At 35.9% G+C, this 17339-nt stretch overlaps 1 protein-coding gene across 3 annotated transcripts; it reads left to right on the top strand.

Moving 5' to 3' along the window:
• The first annotated feature begins 1432 nt into the window (after positions 1-1432).
• LOC129882793 (lysine-specific demethylase JMJ31) lies at positions 1433-16750 on the top strand. 3 transcript variants are annotated; one of them, XM_055957238.1, is made up of 15 exons: positions 1433-1567; positions 1673-1750; positions 7707-7790; positions 7897-8067; positions 8574-8642; positions 8716-8842; positions 9558-9630; positions 9754-9870; positions 10767-10886; positions 11015-11033; positions 14087-14168; positions 14313-14623; positions 15390-15505; positions 15587-15680; positions 16307-16750. In XM_055957238.1, exons 1-15 carry the CDS (start codon positions 1475-1477, stop codon positions 16373-16375), a joined length of 1623 nt encoding a protein of 540 aa, XP_055813213.1. In that variant the 5' UTR covers positions 1433-1474; the 3' UTR covers positions 16376-16750. The 3 variants fall into 3 exon arrangements, with proteins under 3 accessions (XP_055813213.1, XP_055813214.1, XP_055813215.1); XM_055957239.1 differs by having other exon boundaries at positions 1434-1567; positions 14316-14623; XM_055957240.1 differs by lacking the exon at positions 1433-1567 and having other exon boundaries at positions 1683-1750; positions 7717-7790.
• Positions 16751-17339: the final 589 nt, after the last annotated feature.

Raw genomic sequence — 17339 nt, forward strand, 5'->3', positions numbered from 1 at the left:
TGTATACTACTTTACTTTCTTTTTGATTTTCTAGTAGGAATATAATTTCTACAATTTTTTTCTTTTAGTTCAAACCATTTAATCTATACATCTGAGATAAAATAAAAATAATTTATTAATTTAATCAATCATTTTAAATAAAAAGAAAAATGAATTAATTGTTGAAGTTGATTAAGCAACTGTTGCAGCAAATTCTGAAATTGATGTAAAATACTTTAACAATTGTGTCATAGACTTAAACAGTTGTTATACATATTTTAGCAGTTGTTGCAACAAATTTAGCAATTAGGCAAACCTGCTATAACAACTTCAATAGCTGTTTCATCTATTCACAAAAAGTTCTAAGGTTGTTACAACATATGCACATTTTTCAAGCTCAATACTAGAATGTCAACCAAACATCAAACACCAACTACAAGAGAATATTTTTTTCTCACAAAGAATACAACAACAACAAAGAACAACATATTAAGAACACATCATGAACAACTCAAAAAATTCATGTTCTTCTTCATTTTAATTTACTACAGTTGAGTGAAACAATTGCTAAAACTTCTACAAAAGAGCTACTATAGAAACTTCAGAAACTGATTCACTAAACTTTTAGAGAAAATTAAGCAGTTGTTGTAAGTACTTTAGGAGTTCTGTAAGTACTTTAGCAACCTTTTCATTTATTCATAGCAAGATTTGAGGAATCAACCACCAACATCAATTACAAGAACATAATTTTTCTCTCAAAGAGCAAAACACCTACAAGAACAACATATTTTCTCATAGAGGGTACAACGACAAAAAATTAAAGAACAATAATATATTTAAAAATACACCACAATAAAAATAACCTCAAAACATATTTACTAGGGCATGCAACAACAAAATTTGTGAAATCTATATATATTTTCGTCTCCTTTAATTTAAGTCATTATTTTCACCAAAAAAATTAAAACCCTAACTATGAGAAAAAGAAAAAGAATTTTACCTTTGAAGAGTTTTGAAACCCTAACAATGAGAGAAGCAAGATGACGAGAACGAAGAAGAGGACGACAACGAAGAAGAAAAAAATGGAGAAGAAGTAGAGACGAAGAAGAAGTTGAGAAATTTTCTCAGTTTTCTTCTTAAGAAAAAAAGATGCAGAAGGAGAATTTCTAAAAAGAAGAAAGAGAAAATAAATTTGAAATAGAAAAGGGGTGGATACCTTTTGTATTTTATTAAAGTTTCAAAAGTTTTAAAAATACATGTTACCCCTATTTAACTTAATCTCTAATTAATATAAAATTTGACTTCGACCAATCAAAATTGTCAATTTATTTTAATTGAAAAATTATTTGTCACCTCGAACTCAATTTTCTCAACTTACTAGATGGCCGAGCGGTCTTGGGCCGTAATTTTCACAAAATGCAACGCTGTTGGGCTTCATAAATAAACAACAAGCAGCGAGTATTTCCTGTTGAAAGAGCAGAGCACCAGTGGAACAATGGTGGAAGAAAATTTGCGAATTCATACGTTCACCGAGATTCCGTCGCCGGAGATATTCTCTTCTCAAATTGAACCTAAAAACGTTCCAGCGGTGACTTCTCTAACTTAGAAAATTTGCATATCGCACTATATAAACACATATATTTGTTGGTCCTGGTTTGCTCAACATTATTTTTTTTCTTTCTCTTTGGTTTAGGTCATCAAGGGATGCATAAAGAATTGGAAGGCTTTCTCAAAATGGAATCCGTCGGACGGTGGCCTAATCTACTTGCAGGTGTTTTTCTTTTCCCTCGTTTCGTTGCTTTGCAATTATGCTATTAACTGACTCTGTTCAAATTATTAAGCTAACTACAAAAAATATGATAATTAGAAACAAAAAGAAAATGAGGAGGACTGTTGGAATTTACACAATTTCTTACTGCCAGCGTTGAGGTCCAAAATTTGCATATAATTGTAAATCATTGAAACTAAAATTGTTTGCCACAAATTAAGTATTCAAGTCATAATATGAATTGAGAAAACATCAATTTCTTTTATCGTTTGATCTATTGTTTATGCAAGTGAAATCAGTTAGTAGCTTTTTGCATTTGGCCTTGTTGTACGAAACCAATAACTAATAACTGAAAAACTAAAAAAATAGATCACCAAAGGAGAAGTATCTGCCTTGTTCGTAATATCCATATACAATGTAACCTTCTCAAATAACTTTGAACTTCTCTCAAGCTATCTCTTTCTCTTACAAATGAACTAAAGTTGAAGTACGGGGAACCTGTCTGTTTGCTTAGTAGAATAATGAACTGATTCCTCTCTCATTTAGAGAAGCTCGAGAGCATGAGTGTCCAGAAACAAGTGATCGGATTGAAATCTAATTAATTTTCTTAAAATTGATAATTTTAAGTTATATTCTCAAAGACCTACACAAAATTCGTATTGCAGAAACCTAGCATATCGTCTCCCCCTCCTCAACTCTGTCTAAAGGCCGTGATAATGAAATTATATCAGATTTATATCTATAACATGAAGTTACACCAAGCAAAAGACTCACATATATGTAAAGGAGGAAAACTTGGAATATGTCAAATCTGAATGAGAAAATTGCAGATCTTCCCAAGACTATACTTACTTGAGGTGATGCCAGGACTATTGAAGGATTCTATGAAGCCCATCAAATCTATATACAGGTTGAGACTTGCCTCGTGCTGCTAAACTAGCCAAAGGAATAAAAAACTGATTTTATCTGTTCACACAAATTTTCCTGTCATTGAACACCACCCTTCTCCTGTGCTCTCAGTTCGGTTCCTGCCGTTTAAAAGATAGCATGTCCAATAACCCTCCTTGATCTGTTTCTGTTCGGTTTGGTTCCTTGACACTTGTAACACTTCCAAAAGTTGGGAGCTGATTCCCACCAGCTGATAGGCACTTCCCACAGTTTACTTGCAAAGCTACAGTGCTCCGGGAGGTGGAAACCTCTTCACTAGCCTCTTTACACATGAACATGCTGACATATATTTACTTCCTCTCCGTCAGGTTCTTGCAGATAGAAACCTTAAATGCTTAAGTTGACCATATCCATGGTTAATTATGCAAGAATTGTTGGAGCAAATTTAAATAAGAACAATATTCTATTAGAGTAGTGATTAGAAGTAAAGAGATAGACTTTAAAGGCATTTTCTGTCACGACCCAAATATGGACGTGATGACACTCGTCTTATCCCACTAGACAAGTCAGCCTAAAATCCAAATTTAACGATAACATGCGGAAGTAAAACAAGAATGAAAGTTTAACAACATAGAATAACGCAGATAACACAATCAACTTAATTAAACCCCCAAAGCCTGGTTATCACGTGCACAAGCCTCTAATGTATTACAATAGATTTGTAAGAAAAACACATGTTTGAAATGATGTTGTCTCTAAAGTAGAACAAGATCATAAATAGGTGAAAGAGGGTCCACTAAGATGACAAACAACTACCTTACCAAAGTTTACTTGCAAAGCTACAGTGCTCCGGGAGGTGGAAACCTCTTCACTAGCCTCTTTACACATGAACATGCTGACATATATTTACTTCCTCTCCGTCAGGTTCTTGCAGATAGGAACCTTAAATGCTTAAGTTGACCATATCCATGGTTAATTATGCAAGAATTGTTGGAGCAAATTTAAATAAGAACAATATTCTATTAGAGTAGTGATTAGAAGTAAAGAGATAGACTTTAAAGGCATTTTCTGTCACGACCCAAATATGGACGTGATGACACTCGTCTTATCCCACTAGACAAGTCAACCTAAAATCCAAATTTAACGATAACATGCGGAAGTAAAACAAGAATGAAAGTTTAACAACATAGAATAACGCAGATAACACAATCAACTTAATTAAACCCCCAAAGCCTGGTTATCACGTGCACAAGCCTCTAATGTATTACAATAGATTTGTAAGAAAAACACATGTTTGAAATGATGTTGTCTCTAAAGTAGAACAAGATCATAAATAGGTGAAAGAGGGTCCACTAAGATGACAAACAACTACCTTACCAAAGTTTACTTGCAAAGCTACAGTGCTCCGGGAGGTGGAAACCTCTTCACTAGCCTCTTTACACATGAACATGCTGACATATATTTACTTCCTCTCCGTCAGGTTCTTGTAGATAGGAACCTTAAATGCTTAAGTTGACCATATCCATGGTTAATTATGCAAGAATTGTTGGAGCAAATTTAAATAAGAACAATATTCTATTAGAGTAGTGATTAGAAGTAAAGAGATAGACTTTAAAGGCATTTTCTGTCACGACCCAAATATGGACGTGATGACACTCGTCTTATCCCACTAGACAAGTCAGCCTAAAATCCAAATTTAACGATAACATGCGGAAGTAAAACAAGAATGAAAGTTTAACAACATAGAATAACGCAGATAACACAATCAACTTAATTAAACCCCCAAAGCCTGGTTATCACGTGCACAAGCCTCTAATGTATTACAATAGATTTGTAAGAAAAACACATGTTTGAAATGATGTTGTCTCTAAAGTAGAACAAGATCATAAATAGGTGAAAGAGGGTCCACTAAGATGACAAACAACTACCTTACCAATCTCCACAGGAAGCCTTAGACAAGAAGGGAAGAGAGAGTATCACGAAGATCCGGGCTCATAACCTACACAAATGTAGAAGCAAGGGGTGAGAACCAAACAACACAGTACTCAACAAACGAACTCCTAAACACAAAGTCAAGTAATATAGAATACAAATACTCCTATCACCCAACCGAACTTCTACAACTACAACCTGCATAAAATCATCCCAATCTAATAGTTCACAACTTACATAGCACATAGCTCAATAAAAAGACTCCAACAATTACAGATCAACAACACACGGGATCAAGTTCATCAATCACAAGTTCTACAGAAAGGCACTTACAAGTTCACAAATGATAAAGATATGCAATGCGATGAAATGCGATGTCAAGTATAGTGATGCATGTCTGACCTAGTGATACATACCTGCTCTCAGTCTGGGACCCATGGGAGACTTATCAGTCCATGCATTTGTCGCGGCGTACGCCACGACCCTCGAATTAATATAATCGTTGCAGCGCGCAACACGCCCCTTGAAGTGGTTCATCCTCTTTAATTCTTATTCTTCCTCAATTCACATAACACTTGTCACAACCTTGTTTCAGAACCAATACAAATAGGCATGTTCACACAAATAATGAGGAGATGACCATTTCCACAACAATGCACAATTCACGACAACACAATCGTGATACAACATCAACAATGAATCAATAAACCTTTCAAATCATTCTCAGCACATCACACATCAATATATAATCAAGTTGCCTTTTATTACCTCGTTTTCATCATTATGATTATTCAATAATGAACAAGTCAACCCATCACCAAAGTCGCATTACTCTCCAACACATACAACAAGGAAGTACGAGATTCTATACACCTAACAAAGGTCGAGAAATCCATTTGCCTCAAATAATCGAACAATCACTCAGGGACTTTAGCTTTCCCCTTTCGTTGGGCTTCCAAATCAATGCGATCTATTCAAATAAATAATCACAATAAGATTTCGAAACTAACAACACCCATATAACTGTTTTTCTAGCCTACACTCAACAACTCACCCAAATCTATAATCAAGTTCCTAATCTTGATGCCAATTAATATGTCAACTCTCATATTTTCCAAATTTCAAGCCTAGGATTAAGTTCCAATTTCCCCAATATCATAAATCTAAGGGTGTATTCATATAATACAATACACCTAATATTTAATTTCATATACCAATATATTCAAAACTTGAACCATAAAGAGATAATTATACAAAGGATCTGGAGAAGAAAGAAATCAGTACATTAACTCACATAAACAACGATCTCTTTGCAAAGTCCCTAATGCGTACATCCTATATCCAAATATAACCCCAAAAGCCAATTTCTATTTCTTTTTCCATTCCCAATCCAATTATAATATAATAGTATTACTTATATATGTAGCAATAGATGTATGCACACACAAAATTGAAAGCTATTGAAATTTCTTACGTGGAGCACTTCGTTCCTCTTTGTTTTGTGTTCAATGCCGCACGCACAAGTTAGTTTTTACCTCCTCTTTTTTCTTTTCTAATTTAATTATGTACTAAAAGTGACAAATCCTACTAGCTTGTTATAATTTATATGGGCCAAATGGTATAGGGTCGTAAATAAATTTCAAACTTGACCCATTGTTATCAACTAAATTAATTATGTAAAAATTACCCACCAATTAATTAACTATAGCTACACAAATAGTTCAAAATTCCCAAACCAACTTCACTGACCGATCAGAAATGACTTGGGACAACTATCAGGAGGGGTAAAACGGTAATTTTACATAAATTTCCAAAAAATGACCTTTCAAATCATTATATTATCCACCACTAAAAATCATGTTTGTCCTCGAACATAAAGTCTTCGAAAAGCTGATGAAATCTGGCACGCATGTCGGACTCTGTCTCCCAAGTCGCCTCTCCAATTGAACGATGCTTCTGCTGCACTTTCACTGAAGCAATCTCTTTGGTTCTAAGCTTTTGAACCTGCCTATCCAAAATAGCTATAGGCTCCCTCTCAAATGATAAGTCTAGACCCAACACCACTAAATCAAGAGAAAGCACATGAGACTCAACTGAAACATACTTTCGAAGCATGGAGACATGAAAAACAGGATGTACAGCTGACAAACTAGGTGACAAGGCCAACTTATAGGCCACCTCTCCAACTCGCCCCAAAATCTCAAATGGGCCAATGAATCGAGGGCTAAGCTTGCCTTTCTTTCCAAATCGCATTTCACCCTTCATGGGTGACACTATGAGCCAAACATGATCGCCCTCCATAAACTCTAGGGCTCGAACCCTCCTATCTGCTTAACTCTTCTGTCGACTCTGAGCTGTCAACAGTCTATCCCGAATCCTATGGTTAGGACGACGGGGACGATACAGAGTCATCTAGCCCGGTCTCGTCCTTGTGTCCTTGTAGTTTGATTGCTCTACCTAGTGAATATAAAGTCTTTCATTCTCTTTTTTTTATAGAAGAAAGTCCTTTTTTTTTATAACTGTGGTATTTGGGCCAACCTGCGGACACCTAGAATATTCCACGGGTAACCTGCTACCTCTCATTAACACATGTACTAGAGAAACCACCCAATGTTTTTTGTCTCTGCTAGGAATTGAACTTGAGATGTCATGGTTCTCAACCCACTTCATTGACCACTAGGTCACACCCTCAGGTGCATAAAGTCTTTCATTCTCTTCTGCAATATTCTGTTTGGATGTGGTAGATGCCTCAAATGTACAATAAGTTGGAAGAAGGGATGCTCTTAAACACATTTTGTTGTCCTGAAAGGTAATTACTTGAAATTCTGCATTATCAAAAAAAAAAGAGGAAAAAATGAAAAAAGGCAATAACTTGAAATAATCTTTTTGCGTTGGAGATTCATGAAGCAGACTCCAGTGACACTTACAATTATCTGATAGGGTTTAAAGCTTTCATATAACATTTTTTATAACTTTAACTGGATTCCATGCTCACACAGTTTTGGTACAGGACAGTAAAACGCAATCATGTTAATGAAAAGTATAGTATTTATGAAATTTTTGTACTCCACATATATTTCTTACACAATAATGACTGATATGCTCTCTCTGGAACTTCATTTACTTATACTTACTGTAGGAATGTGTAGGCTCAGTAGCTGTGGAAGCTATGCTGTCCAGATCTGCACCAGTCTTTTATGGTGATATTAGAAGCCATGAAAGGGTAACTTATTTGTTTTGAGATAATTGAAGAGCATGAAATGCAGACTTCGTACTCTTGAATGATTTGGTTCAGCTGACCCTTTAACTTATATCTCCCTCCACTTCAGGTCCCATTGAGCTTCTCTACCTTTATCAGATATTGCTTGGGCCTATTGAAAAATAGGGATGGAAGGCAAGATGATTTTTTGGAATCTCAGAAGCATAGTCTTGCAGTATCTGACACTGAGCAAACTGATTTACTTTTTGGAGAAGTTCCTCAGCAATTTTATTTAGCACAGGTGACAATTTGGTTGACGATAGGATACTGGAACCAGCGCATGCCTTTTTTTTTTTGAAACTGGTAATGACTATATATATATATATATATATATCTAACAGTGCAAAATGACTGTACAAAATCCCAACCAAGCTTAGGCTATTGCTTCACAAGGATCCTATCATATCAACTAGTGTTTCAGCCTCCTCAACATTTTCTTTACACCAAAAATAAATATACAATTCATCTTGATTTTCTCACACAATTGTATTTGTCTTCAAAAGCTCTGTAATTCCTCTCCATCCAAATGGTCCACCATATGCAAGCAGGGACAAGTTTCCACCAATTTTTCTGACTAACTGCCTCCATCATTCTAATTCCAACATTTCAGTAAATCAACACTTGTTGCTGGCATTGACCATGGCTTGCGTTCTTTTAATATCTTACCGTGATGATGACTAAGTAGTCTCACTGCTTTCTTTCTAGAGAAAAGCTAACTAATCCTGGATAAAATCTTTTCTTGTTCAGGTACCAATTCTGAATTTTGAGAAAAAGGAGCACATGCAACTGGAGTGCCTTGGAGAAGATATTCAAACGGTGTGAGAATGAACCCCTTGCTTTCTGGGTGTAGTATTTCTATTTAACTGACATTTCAAGCTCTACCCTGCAGCCTGTACCTTTGGAGACCAAAAGCCTGTCTTCTGTTAATTTGTGGATGAACAGCATGAAGGCTAGATCCAGCACACACTACGATCCACACCACAACCTCTTATGTATAGTCTCTGGATGCAAGGAAGGTTAGATATTTCTGTATTTTACAGGTAAAAAGGTTCATTCTCATGCTATGGTATTCTCTCTTGTGGGAGCAATTCCAGCTCTGTACATTTCGAGGGACCAAAAAACACCAGATAGATAGAAAGTTGTACATTGTTCTGAGTACTCTGTTTACTTTTCTGTCTGTCTGTCTCTGAGTCTCTCTGTCTCTCTTTGTTTCTTTGTCTCTTTCCTGAGTGTTGATGATTGGTAAGGAAAACATTATCTATGTCAGTTTACTTCTTGGTGGAATATTCTGTGCTACCTTTGATTATGGGAGTCACAGATTGTAGTTTCAAAGATAAAATGAAGACAAGGAAGATAAGGGGCCCTTTTATTTCTTGTCCATAATAATGGATTATCTCTGGCTATTTGGTCTTACCTGCTAGTTACAAGTACAGAAGTAGTAGTAGGAACTACCACAACTGTCAATTTTAATATACGTGGTTTTGATTTTATGGCAAATAATTATCCAAAATAAAGGATGCCTCTGCCTGTTTGTTCTGACCTACTTGATACAATTACTAGCAGGAGTTACCACAGTTATCAGTTTCCATTATATCTGGTTATGATCCATTAGCAATGAACTGTTATTTTTTTCGCTTCTCTGTTTTGTATATCAACTACACCGTAATATTTGCCTTCCTCGGAATTTGTTGGATTATTCAAACTTACTCAAAAGTTTTATTTGGTTGGCAGTTACTTTATGGCCACCTTCTGCAACTCCTTACTTATATCCACTACCTCTCTATGGGGAGGCTTCAAACCACAGGTATTTCATTTCCTATATGTAATCTTACATACTTTTTGTGCTCTTTTCATTTTTGGATTAGCCATAACTTGTATAATTCAGATACATGCCAATTTGCAACTTTTTTTCTTTGTTTCCTTGTAGCTCTGTTACTTTAGAAGAACCAGATCTTTCAGTATATCCAAGGGCGGCATTCCTAAATGGCTTTTCGCAAAAGGTTGTTCTTCATGCTGGTGATGCCCTGTTCATTCCTGAAGGATGGTAAGATATTACCGTCTTGTTACTTGCTTACATACGCATGATATGTTTGTTTTGTCTTTCCCTTCTCTTTGTATATTGTAAGCCTGCATTTCTCTATGGATTATATCATTAAAAAAGTGTTTCATGCTATATGGTCTTAACTGGTCTATGGAAGGAAATGTTCATCTAGGTAAATCCATGTCATAAGTTCTGAGGCCAAAATTGGGACTTTTGGATTTTTAGTACAGAAAAATACAATTCTGACACAATTCACCTCACTATAACTTATGTTATGTATGCTCCAATTATAGATTACTCATTTTGGATAATCTTTCTGTTTTATCAGCTACATGTGTCATGTAATGCTTCCTTGGATTTGTGTGTGTCTGTATGTTCTAAGGTTTCCAATTTGTAGTTTGTACCTACTTATTCTGTCAATTTAAAACTGATATATCAATAGTACTATTTGGTTGAACCTTGAAAGTACTGGAGTAGTAATTCTATTGGAGTGCTTTCCTGCAGAAGCATAAGTTGCACTGAATGTTCCTCATTGCTTTTCAGTGTGTTCAGTAAATTGTTCCAACAGTTACATCTGGATTTTTGGTAGACTACTGGTGGATGCTTTTGATTTTAATCTTAGAATGAATTTGTTTCTTCAAAAGAAATGTATTATGGCTTTTCTTTACATTATTGTTGGAGATGAAAGCGATATATACTGTGGGAAACTCTCCAACGTAACCATATGTCTGCAGATTTTTTTTGTTTTTGAGAAGGAACAATGTCTTTAGATGTTGGTCACTAGATCTATCAACTCATTCTGGATGATGTGTATACCTAGTTGTGGTGCAGCATTTTAGCTTTCTCCTCTTTCTTTATCAATTATTGAATATACATAGTCATTAGCGTTGGTATTAAAGGTTTCATCAAGTGGATAGCGAAGTTTTAACCATCGCTGTTAACTTTTGGTGGCGGTCCATGACAATATCTGGCATGTTGGACCATATGGATGCATATTATTTGCGTAGAATATTAAAAAGGTAAGTTTTGTTCCCCTCATCTCCTAGATTGATCAAATTTATTTTTGGCTCTTTTGTGTTATTACAAAGAACAATTGACTAATATTATGCTCATTGGTGCTCTTTCACCTTTCTGTTGGAAACTGAAGATTGACTGATAAGGAAATGGTTAGTTTTCCTAATCTCTATTCATCAATTTTGAATTATGTGAATTCAAAAGTTTATTATTTTAGTTACAGTTATATTGGTCTTTATCACGTCCCTTCACGTGCGACACAGATTATTTTGCTTTAGTCTAAGCACATGAGAATTCTTTGATAATGGATGATGATGAGACTCGGATATGGGACCTTTACTTGCATTTATAGTATATTAAATTGTGAGAAGTACATCATCTACAAGTTTGAACCTTTCAAAAGAAGTATTTTTATTTATTTATAATATGGGACAAAGTCCAAATTTGTTCCTCAGCTATTGACTTCCACTTGACTATGCACTCCTGTAGAAGTGGCTGACAAAAATACCCTCGCTGTTATAAAAATAGACCGTTTGGGCTTTCACCTAATGGAAACCTTGTTGGTATTCACCATCCTCCACGTAAACTGGCACATATCATCAAACATTGCATTGACTTGATTTTGTTGCCTGGAGATTTATCTCATTTTGTCAGTTTGTCTCACTGGCATTTTGTCTGTTGGGTCAGGATGTGTCTCAGCTAGCTTATATGCCAATTTGACCATTATTAGTAGATAATACGATTTTTTCCACTTCTAAATCCCAAACTGTTGATTAGGGTTAATACACAAAGATTAAAGGTCATTTCTTCAAATTGCTCTTTATTTCTATCTTCATAACCTTCACGGTAGCTTCGTCTATGTTACCTACCAAATAAAAGGCCAGTCCAGGAAGACCATCTAATTCTCCGAAAAGGGATCAATTGAAATCAAGTGTTGGAGTTTGTTTCTTTTAATGCCTTACTTTCCTTCCACATTTTCCCTTACAGCCAACTAACGTCCTCTACTCCAGTACACAACACACATCATTCTTTGGTTAATTAAATTTAGTAAGGTTGTAGCAAATTTACCTTGCATAAAAATTAGGCTGCAACCTCTTTACCTTTGTGCTTTTTTTTATTGCAGTTGATCTCTCCTCTGCATTTTCTTGTTTCTTTCCGTCAGCCATTTACTTCTTTTCTTCCTTTTTGTTATCCCTTTGCTTGGTTATATATGTTCTCATTAGGGCCTCAAAGATGATGTGCTATTTTGCTGTCCCCTTCAGTGGGGATTTGACTCAAGAAATGCCTCCTAATTTTCACCATCTTTGACTCTCCCCCTGAGAACTTGCTGGTGAGGGTGAGCTTACAATATTCAATAATCTTAATGAAGTAATCCTGAGCTTCAAAAAACACGGTGGGTTTACCCATGTGTTCCTTTCTTGATTTCAATCGACTTAAGATTTGAGCTCTCAGGCAGATTCACCTTGACAATCGCAGCAAATGAGGGCTAGGGGGGTTTATCTTAGTCTGAGCAGGTCTGGTAGAGTTCTGTATTCTTCGTTGTTGGGTGACGCTCGAATTTTGTGGTGTGCGAGCTGGGTTGTCTTGTCCGCTAAATTTTGTGGTTGGAGCTGGATCTGTTGATCTGGAGATGTTTTGAGCTGGTGGAATGGTTTGAATTGGTCAAACATGGCTGAGTGCTGCTGGAGGGAGGGGGGGGGGGTTTGGGTATGTGTCATCCATGTATTCTGACGTGTCAACATACGTGGAGGATTTTGAGCTGGTGGAATGGTTTGAATTGGTCAAAAATGGCTGGGTGCTGCTGGAGGGAGGGGGGAGGGGGTCATTTGAGGCTGGTTGGGCTGGGTTTGCTAGGGTAGGTGGGTTTGGGTATGTGTCATCCATGTGTTCTGACGTGTCAACATACATGGAGGATAGTTAATGCCAACAACAACAAGGATCTTGTTTGATGAGTTGGAGATGAAAGGCATAAACAGACACTTTTGTAGTGGGGATGGTGTTTTTATTGACATCATCTTACGGAGGGCATGATTAAGCAGAAGTCAATAGTTGAAGGGCAAATTTGGACCATCAGTTTGAAAGCAGTGGTGTCAAGATGTTTCTGTACTTCATTTCTAGGGTGGCGACGAGATTATGTCATTTCCGAATTAGATGAATTCATATTTCTTTATGTTTGACATATGTTTTAACATTACCTTTCTCAAAAAAAAAAAATGTTTGACTTACGTTCATGTTCAACGATTGGATTGCCATGAAAAGAGATGGAGAGTACCATATATTGTTAGATTAAACCGGCTGAAATTGAGTAGTAGTAAATTAAAACCTTTCATCCACTAATTCCAATGACCAGATGTTGGTCAAACAAAGGAATAAATAAAGCCAGAACTTGGTATTTTGGTGGTTGAAGACTTCGAAGAAACATTCAAGCATTAAAGATCCATCTGGATAAATATGATATGGGTAATGCAAGAAGGATAGGATAAGCAAAAGAAAGCTTTGATGAATTGCTATAAGATAGTAGATGGGTGACTTGAGATAACATGGCAGATAATAGTCTTTAGATGTGTATATTGAGTATTGACGTTGCTAAGAAAATTCAAATTGGGCCTAATTCAGTCCAAAAAACTAGATGATGAGGCAAGGTCAAGATCATATTAAGAGATTACAACCAATACCCTGAACAGTGTAGGACTGTATTAGCCCATCGCACGCGTGGGGTCAAACATCTGGAGCATGTATGACATAACATGGAGCTCAACATTTGCTAACCAAACATGTGGGATGACCGACTCTGAGACCATGTTAATACTCCTGCCTAACACAACCGCAAAAGTTAGTTCATGAGATGAGAACTTCTCAAATCCTATAAAGAGATTACAACCAATATCTTCTAGTAATATGGGAATCTAACAAACACCAGGAAATTTTCTAGTGAGGAAGAACTGTTTGGTAACATTTGAATGCAGTTGGTGATGCTAGAGGCTGATAAAGACTACAATAAGATGGATTAAAGAAAGCAGTTCTTTCAACTTCAAAACAATCGATGTAATATTATCATAGGCGGCTTTCTTAGCAAAAACTTTGGTTGTACTTTTGATTGGACTGAGTTTTTAAGCATTAATGCAAAAGATGGATTTACCATATTGTTGGATAATAAGTATATACGCGATTATTTTCATCTCTCCCTCTTTGGTGACCAGGGCAGAATAAGATGCTGCATTCTCCTTCAAGTAGTATGGATAAGACTATGACTTGCACTACTTCCCAGCCTAATAATGCATATAGAGGTAAATCATTTTCTCTGTTTGCCTGTTTTGAGTATTCACTAATACACAGTTTTCAATTTTGGGTCTTCTTTAATACCTATATAGGAGAAACCCTTTTGATGCATGTATGCCAGTCATGTGTTCTGAGTACTTTCTTCTATTCAGTAGATCATGGACACCAGGGAATCAGCACGAATTGTGGCAACAGAAGTTCAAAAGATGAAGTTTACTCGAAAGTGACGCTGCAAGATTTGGAGCCATGTGCATCACAGTCTCTGAATGAACTTATTTCATTGGTTCATGACCGTCTCAATCCAAGCAAGCTGACGGAATCTACAAATAATTCATCTGCTGGGGAGAACGATGAGACAAACAAAAGAAAAGAGGACTCATGTAGCACCAACGATGATCCAGTTGCTAATCTTATTTTGACTCTTCATCCACTTAGAATCCACAGTGTCTTTCTTGCAATGGCAGTGAGTTCATTATAGTTTTGATGAATCTTGGTTATCTTGGGTCCAATTATTATTCTTAGCTTCTTCTCTTTCCTTTCGGCCTGACTTTATTTATGTTTTCTCTGCATCTTTTAATTACCAAAGGAGATGAATACACTATAGTCCAACTGTGCAAGACAAAAAGGTTAAGATGCTGTTGTTTCTTTGGGGTTGAAAATTGGGGGAGGCTTGTAAAAGTAAAAACATCTTATTGAATAATGTATGATTATTGGTTATTTGATTTATACTACTTTTCCTGATAAATTGTGATTCAACCTATTTCATTAGCATGCAATTGTATCTAATGCTATAATTTAAGTTCTATTGTTGACAGTTTTGCAAGCTTAAATGTTTCTGCATCCTGTTCATAATTTTTCTATGGGTTTGGTCCTAAAGTTCCCACATTTGTAGGGTGGAATCCCCAGTGTATTAAAATCAAAATTGGTAGAATCTTTCTTTAGCTATATTGGACAAATATTTCGTACCAATACTTGAGTGAGTGAGGCCTTATCCCTCAAATGCTTTAGCATCTGGGAGGTTGGACAAACTTTTGGATTATGCGATTTGTTTTCTCATGGTTTGTTTTTATCTTGCTCCTTTTTCCCTGAGACCACTTTGTTTTTTCTAGTCAGCTGTTGTTTTATTAAGGGTTTCTCAATGCGTTATTCATCCCAATCCCTTCAGCTCTCCTGTGGTAGTTTCCTTTTCCCCTTTCATTGCTTTAATGAAGTTAACTTCTCATTTCCAGAACAATTTTCCAAGAACATTAGAGGCTTTAGTATTGCATGCACTCACTCCTGTTGGATCGGAAATCCTCACTCGAAAATTTGAAGAGATGGATCAGCTAATATCAGGAGAAGACCAGTACGTTTCATCCACATGCATTGCTATGGACTAGAAAATTTCTATTGCTTTTAATATCCCCGTTAACTATGATGTACACAGGAACCAATTCTACCAGATCTTTTATGGCGTGTTTGATGACCAGTCTGCGGCTATGGATGTACTTCTGAATGGCAAGGAATTATTTGCTCGTCAGGTGCGACTATTAAATCCTTATGGTTATGTGCTACTTATCTGATATTCAACTCTTACATTTTTTTGAGAAGACGTTCAACTTTACATGCAGACTGTCACTTTGATTATTAAGCTGGTATCTGTCTTTCCTGGTGAAGGAATGGAATTTATATTTATCCTTTTGTATGCTGCTTTTTCTCTAATGGTGATATGAATATCATTGTTTAACTGGTGGTAGAAACATTTGACAGATGATCAGTCTACTTAATCTCTGGGCCAAAATGTCATACTTTTTTGTTATTTTGAGCAAGTGCTCAAGGAGGGTTGTGCTAGGGTTCTTTTGAGTAATCTCTAGTCTTTTAACAGATATCATTCTCTGATTTAGATCAGTTAAACTGCAGGCTCCTAAGTTTTATTGATTTGGTTCTATTCATGCGTGTGATATTTATTTATGCACCTGTACATACTGCATGAAGCAAAATGTCTCTTTTTCCTAGCGTCAACTTCATTTTTGTCTTACTTGTGTATAGTATGTGATGTCAATGACAACTGTTAAGGCTGGATTTTCTTGATTTGAGTTCTCTTTGTTAGTCACTGTAGCATGCGGAAGACTACAATAACTTAGCCTTGCTTATCATGACATTACAGGCATTTGAGAATGTGCTCGATCAGTACCTGGGAAATAATCCTGATGGGCCAAAGCAACAAACCAAATAGATACCAACTGGCACTTCAATAAGAATATGGTCTTTGAATTGGATGACCGACTTCTCCTCTCCAACTTTTCCTTCGTTTGGTATTTGATTTGGATGACCAACTTCTCCCTCTCCACTGTTTTTCTCTTCATTTGGTACTGCACATAAGACGCTGTTGTAACCCTATATTACTGAGGTCCCCACTAAATTTAGCTGCCATTTTATTGCGTGTTTTTGTAGATTCTGTGACATAATTTCACATTGAAGTTGAGAATTGTTTCTGTTTATCTTGTATAATACCTATAATATTTTGTATTTGGGAGTTGCGTTGTTTAGAAGCAAATTTTGTTTAAGGAGATTCTTGATATGACAGTTTTTGCTTTTTCTTTCCGTTCTAGTTGATTGTAATTAGTATCTTTTTTGCGTGGGGTTGGCTTGAAGGTAGCTAATTACCAATTCGCTTGTGTCAGTGAGTTAACAAGCTTCAAATTACTGATTTCTTTATAGATAATAATGACCTTAAATATTCTTTTTCATTATAGATAAGGGCAATACTTTATTAGAAATCATTCTTGTCATTTTTTCTCAAATTTATGTGAGATTCGAAATAGGGCTCACTATGATTATCTAGAGCTTTTTAGTAAATATGTGTGCTGATGATATAGTTCTTTTAGCCCATGTTATTTTGTTCTCCATATTTCTTTAGCAGTAAGACAAAATAAAGTTATGGATCATGCAGATTCCGCGCTACGAAAGACCAAGTTGGAATTAGCCATGTATATGTGCGCCTTGATTTTTTCTTCTTTAGAAACATGTGTCATAGACCTTTACCTTTTGCATGGTACTTGAAGCTTCTCAAGTAAAGAAGCACTTGCATTGCATGGGGATTCGAAGTTCAACTAAAGCATGATAATTATTGGGTTTGTAAGGAGGAAAGGAATAAAAGGTAAATGTTTAAAGATAAAAAAAAGAGAGTATCTTTTTTA

The sequence above is a fragment of the Solanum dulcamara genome, chromosome 3 (genome assembly GCF_947179165.1).
Source record: "Solanum dulcamara chromosome 3, daSolDulc1.2, whole genome shotgun sequence".
Lineage (NCBI taxonomy): Eukaryota > Viridiplantae > Streptophyta > Magnoliopsida > Solanales > Solanaceae > Solanum > Solanum dulcamara.

Coding starts and splice junctions, on each gene's coding strand:
- LOC129882793 (XM_055957238.1), top strand. CDS start 1,475: ATGGTGGAAGAAAATTTGCGAATTCATACGTTCACCGAGATTCCGTCG. Junction 1,568..1,672: donor AACCTAAAAACGTTCCAGCG/GTGACTTCTCTA, acceptor TCTTTGGTTTAG/GTCATCAAGGGATGCATAAA. Junction 8,843..9,557: donor AGTCTCTGGATGCAAGGAAG/GTTAGATATTTC, acceptor TTTGGTTGGCAG/TTACTTTATGGCCACCTTCT.